General features: G+C 40.8%; 1 protein-coding gene across 1 annotated transcript; it reads right to left on the bottom strand.

Moving 5' to 3' along the window:
* Window positions 1-771: 771 nt before the first annotated feature.
* Window positions 772-5,302, bottom strand: MMP7 (matrix metallopeptidase 7). The gene is made up of 6 exons (XM_071433848.1): window positions 5,195-5,302; window positions 4,445-4,668; window positions 4,190-4,338; window positions 2,416-2,541; window positions 1,331-1,492; window positions 772-794 (listed from the first exon to the last, which is right to left on the bottom strand). The coding sequence occupies exons 1-6, from the start codon at window positions 5,300-5,302 to the stop codon at window positions 772-774; spliced, it is 792 nt and encodes a 263-aa protein (XP_071289949.1).
* Window positions 5,303-6,104: the final 802 nt, after the last annotated feature.

The following is a 6,104-nucleotide window of genomic DNA, read 5'->3' as shown; positions in this document are numbered from 1 at the left end:
CACCGATCTGGTGTTTGTGCTCCTCATGTCTGTGCACAGGGAGCCATCTGTCGGAAACTATTAATAAATACATCTTCTACCTTGTGTATTTGGAAGATTTTGAATGTTCTTGGGAGAATCCCTGTGGTGTTTATTCCTTGTTTCTTTTTTTTTTTTTTTAATAAATTTAAAAATACCCAAGGAAGCTTGACTATCACAGAGGACAATGGGAATCCCAGTCCACTGCTTCTCTGGAAAGCCAGGGAGGACATGATAATGAAAAACTATTCCCTTTGAGAAAATGTCCCAGCCCAGACTGAAGGAAGCACTATGGAGACCTCCTCTATGTGTGAGCCGTATGGGAAGCACACTGATTCTGAGGAGTCAATACTGTGAAGTGGCAGGACATGCATGGGAATTTAAAGCAAGGCACTGATGTAAGAACAAACCCTGTTCTGTTCTGACATCAGTCGACACACACGGGCCCCTTAGGTGCCTATAACCCTATTAACAAAGATATTGTCTGGCTGTCTGTCATGCATGCAGGAGTAACTTAATGCCTCAGTGAAATGCCAGAAGAAAAAAGAAAACCCTAGAAAACAGAGTATACATTTTTTAATTATTATTTTTGTTAGGTGAAATGGTGTAAAGTGCAAATAAATCAACATAAAAATTCAGGGAGAGAAAGTGCAGCCCAGGAGTTTACCATCTTAATTAGCCGGAGGATTAAAAGTGTTTTGGAAGACCAAAACAATGAGATGTGAATTCTTTGCTCTTCGTTAAGCACTTTCTTCAAGAGTTTGATGGCTTTTTCCCTGTGGAAAAGAAGCAAAAAGCATAGAGACCTACTGAAAATTGTCAATGCAGACAACTGTTTTCTTCCTAGTGTTCCTTTAGCAAGCCCTGAGAAAGGGCGGTGCCTAAAGAAAAGCAAACCTGACAAATTCTGTCCTGTGGGGTCAATTCTAGTTATGTTCCCCTCTTGCTGAGGAGTTTCTGCCTTTACTGAACTTGGTGAGTGGCACAGTACTTCTCCTTTCCTGCCAGGAGCACCACTCACTGGAAGAGCTCATTTGCAGAGCAAAGGCCATAGGAATGCTTGGCAGAACGCAGGAGTGTGGGAGGACAGAGCAGCAGGCCATGCGCTGCTGCTTTGTCACCTCTGGGTTGCAGTGGGAGCAGGCTACAGAGGCAACATAGTGAGTGGACAGAGGAAGCAGGAGTTGATTTTTCCCAAGTTTGTTCACTTTCTTTCTTTTTGGTAACATGATGAGGCCCTTGCAATCAGGGGGAGTGAAGGGTGTACCCCAGTAGGTTTTTGTCTTGAAAATCAAATTTCATCATGGTTTACCATATAACTTCTGAATTCCTCTCCTGTCATCTGCTGGAAGTCTGAAGGTTTGTGGGTTCTGATATGAGTAGAGAGGGTACATCAGAGCTCCACGGACATTGGAGTGAGCGAGTCCCAAAGAATGGCCAAATTCATGAGCAGCAACGAGGAACAAATTGACATCTGCAAAATAGAAGCGCATAAATGGATATTAAAGGTATGGCATTTCTTTTTGAAATTCAATTAATTGAAAGTGCAGGAAAATTTGTATATTTCGATCCATCTTGAAATGAAACCCCAGGCTTCTGATCCATTATTGCTGAGCTTTCTTTTATTACTGTAATATATTATAAAAAATCTACTGATTCCTTGCATATGCATCTAGAGACACCAAGGCTCTTTTGGACTCTGCTTTTGGTCGACCGCATTCCTAGAAGCAAGTCAATTTACCTGTTCACAATTTTTGTAGGAATCAAGGGCTCACAGTCCTTGTTTAGCCTGCAAAAAGTGCTGATGGACAGAACAGGCATTATGTAGGTGCTCATGGTAACGAAGCCCTAGTAGTTATAATGGTAGTTGAAAAGGATAGAAATGTTAGTACTGAAGTAGCACTCAAGGATGAAGAGGAATGGAAAGAGTTCCTGTGATGGTGTTTGCAGGCATCTTAGGATGAGGGAAGAGACGAGAATGTTGACTCCATGTTTCAGAAGGCTTGATTTATTATTTTATGATATATATTATATTAAAACTATACTAAAAGACTAGAAGAAAGGATTTCATCAGAAGATCAGAAGGCTAGCTAAGAATAGAAAATGAATGATAACAAAGGTTTGTGAACTGACTGAGACAATCCAGACAGCTGGACTGTGATTGGCCATTAATTAGAAACAACCACATGAGACCAATCACAGATCCACCTGTTGCATTCCACAGCAGCAGATAACCATTGTTTACATTTTGTTCCTGAGGCCTCTCAGCTTTTCAGGAGAAAAAATCCTAAGGAAAGGATTTTTCATAAAACATGTCTGTGACAAGTTCCTGTGGCTGTGTTCTTCCAACATGTACAATATTTGCCTTTCCCTTTCATCTACACATGTGAGATTTACCTTGATTGACATCTGACCATTTTTCATCATCATCAAAATGAGCATCTCCACCAATCCCATATCCAGGTGCGAATGCATGGGCCAGTGTGCCACCTCTTCCATCGAAAGGAGATCCATCACCATGCTCTGCATTTGAAATAAATCAATGTCATCAGATGAGATCAGTTGTCGTACTTAACTTCAGCAAGTAGAAGCATACTGTTGGTTTGTGGTAGTTTTGCTGGCTGACAATCCTTAAAAACATCTTACAATGGCAGCAAGGTTGTGAAAATGAGAAGTGAGGCTTAGGGAAACACTCTCCAAATTCCTGACTTAAGTTCAAATCTTGTATTTGATAGTTTGGTCTGCTGCATGTTTCAGGAAGAGCTGAATATTTTTTCCCTGAGCTTTTGTCAGAAGTGTGATCCTGAGGGATGATTTCAGAATAAATACTTAATGCTTGACAACACTGTTATTAATATCTAAATGTGTTTGATATTGAAAAGTGCTGGACAATATTAGCTGTAGACATTCTCACTTGCACTGATTTTAGTGTGGATGGTGATTTTGGATAGTTAACCATGTTTCTGTAGAGATAAAGTAATTTATTCCCAGCCTTGAGGTCTGGTCCATTATCTACTTCTGTCATGGTGCAGGTTTCCTACCTCAAGTGCAAGAGCTGGATCAGAGTTGAACCAACTGGGAAAATTTCCCTCTTCCTCCTAGTGAGTCTCTGAATTTACTGAGGAGTAGTTGGGAAATGAGATGCCATCCTGTGTCCTTTCTCCCAGACCATGTGGATGGCCCTTAGGGCATGACTAACACAGGCAGTAGAGACTTAATTCTAGTGTGTGACATGGAATTAAAACCCATTCCAGCTTGAAGTATCAGTTCTGCCTTTGACTGGGACATGAGGTCACCTATTTATGGCACCCTAATGTTCTTGCCATCAGCGACACACAGGCTTTGGACATTTCTGTGCTCATCTGCTTGCAGGCCACATGCCTGATCTGCGCTACCAGTCAATGGAGCTTTAGTGAATATTGTCAATGGATCTAGAGAGCAAGCCAGACAACCTTAAAGTAGGCATTTAGTTAGTCTAAGCTGTCAGTTTACATGCCAGGCACGTGTTCAAGGCAGAGCTACGTCCATAGACTACTCCAGATCACAGATGGATTTCTGAAGTGACTTCTGTTCACCCCACTTACCACAATTTGGCTGCTGCACCTTGGTGCAATCTTGGGGTGCAACATGGTAATTCCTTCTGGAAACAAATCAACCAGAAGAGACGTTCTATGGCCAAACAAAATGCACCCCAGCTGCCAAAGGGTACTTAGTCTAGGAGCCAGGCTAGGTCTAGGCCTAAGTAAACTTGCCTTAAGCTTCTTGAATGCAGCCTATGGAGGCTGGATCTTCAGAACCCTTTGATTTGCTCTACAGAGCTCTTCTTAGTATTTTGCACATTTTATCAAGGCAAAAACAGCTTGAACCTCTAAGTTTACGTGTCTCATTCTGGGGCCGGATTCTCCCTTCATTTCACAGCTGTGACTCTGAAAGGATTTTTCTAACTCTCTTATAGGAGTAAAATTGAAGAATGGCATAGAAAGTTGGTGGCATGATATAAAGTAGATAAAATTTGTGGAGACTGATTTAATTCCCAACTCTTTGTTCTTTCTTAAAGCTATGGCTATAAAAATACATGCTTTCAGTAACGTATGTTAAAACACATTGTATGTTAAAAAGGACAGTTCAGTGACATATGGCATTGTATGTTAAAAAGGACAGGTATTCTCACCACGACGTGCAAATCTAATCTCAATGTCTGCTGTGCCCCTGTCAACTCTTTGGAATTGCAGTGGAGTCACATCACTCCATACCATCAAGGCCCTTCTAATTGCATCATCCACTTTCCGTTTGGGTAGGTCCTGGGTATAACTGAGAATCCTGTCAGGAAAGAAAAACAGGTTGATTTCATTCAGGCTGTGAAGGAAACCCACCTAGTCAAATACAGAGCAATCCCCTTCCCCAGAAAACCTGAAATATCACTTACTTGTAAGTTAAATGTGTCTTTTTCCATCTTGGAGTTCCAGGAAATGTTTGGTAGTCTGCTACATCAGGCATACCACATCTGGGCATTGTCATTATTCCTTCTGTTTCTTTGTCTAGTTTGCCAGTTACAGTCAGGTGGAAAAACTTCTGCATTTCTTTAATCCTTTCTTCTATGCTTAGGTTTTGTGTTTTTGACAAAATTGGAAAGAATTTATCGAGATATCTCTGGAAGAAGAGAGGGAAAATAAAGATTAATATGTATACCTGTGATATTTTGGTAATTGCATTTTACATTTGTTTGAATTGTTTCATCATTCTGCATCATCCATTTCTAATTTTATTTGTGTCTTTCCATTTCTATTTACTAAATTCTGCTCTCTCAGTAATAGAGATCAGCATATATAAAAAGAATCGTAACAGCAATGAGACACTGTAAGTAAGAAATCCTGTCAAGTTACCACAATTTACTGAGCATTCAAATCTACAGCCTTCTAAAACAGTACACATAAAATTTTGGACTTATTTGTAAAATGCTCCCCTTTATTTACCAGTTGGAACTTGGTCTCTTTTTAAAGTGAGCCTTAAGAGGTTTAAGCTAGTCAGCAAGTTTAAACTGTTTTATATCACGTCTGCAAAAACTGTTGTTGTAATGTAAGACAAGGATAATACAAACAGGTAGGAAATGAATGTAGAAATTGAATCAAAATCAGATTATTCATAATGTAGTTTTGTTTCCCCCAATGTAACATACCTTTACTTTCTCAAGGTCTATGATGCTCCATGGTTCTGATCTTGGTTGCAGTGGAAAAGCAGGAGTCTCAGGCAGGAAGATGAGAGCACAAAGCAGGAGGTAGTGCATGGTGCCCATCTTGATGAGGAGCCTTGCTGCAGCAGAAAGAGTTTGACTTTCTGTCTCTGAAGACCAGAGCTAAAACCCTTATATAGATCCTGATAACTCCAAGCAGCAATTACACATGTGACTCACTTTTTGGTTCTGTTAGTGTAATGTCATCAATGCTTTAAGAAGTAAATGAAATCACCTTAAACAAATCTTTCCTGTAACTTCCCTGTTGATGTCACGTCACAGCTAGCAGCCAGCTTTGTCTCTCTCTTTTCATATTATTCCAGTAGTGAAACCACAGGGTCATAGGGAAATTCACTTTCTGTAACTTTATCGGTACAGTTACTGTGTAATCACTTCAGACTGCTTTTCCCATGTTCCTTATACACAAAGGCATTTTGCAAGAGCCTTTTGGCTGCCTGCCTGTATCAGTCTTTGTAGAGGCAGAGAGGAGATGGGTGCAAGCAGTGTCTCACTGAAACCACTGACATTACAGCACTGCCCAGTTAAGTAAACTTGCAGAGGCTCCTGCAGTTCAGGAGACAGCTCTTTAAAAGCACCCTATAGAACTAGGAGAACATCAGGTGCCTTTGTCCCTTTCCTTCGAAGTGGGATGCCCTATCAGAAGAATCTCTTCACATTTGAGAACTTCTTAGAGAATACAGCTTGCAAGAGTAGGTGAAACCTCTCAGGGGTAAGAGAGGAGCTTTCTCTAAGAAATATGGAGCTGTATTAGACCTCCTGCTGTACCAGTGCAACCTGAGAAAGCTGCATGAAGCACTGACAGAGCAGGGCAGCTGTAACCTCCCTAGCCCAACAC

The sequence above is a fragment of the Agelaius tricolor genome, unplaced genomic scaffold (genome assembly GCF_023055355.1).
Source record: "Agelaius tricolor isolate 1412-34295 unplaced genomic scaffold, bAgeTri1.0.p SCAF_9, whole genome shotgun sequence".
NCBI lineage: Eukaryota > Metazoa > Chordata > Aves > Passeriformes > Icteridae > Agelaius > Agelaius tricolor.
The sequence above is the reverse complement of the archived record's forward strand: the minus strand, read 5'-3'. Positions and strand labels throughout refer to the sequence as shown.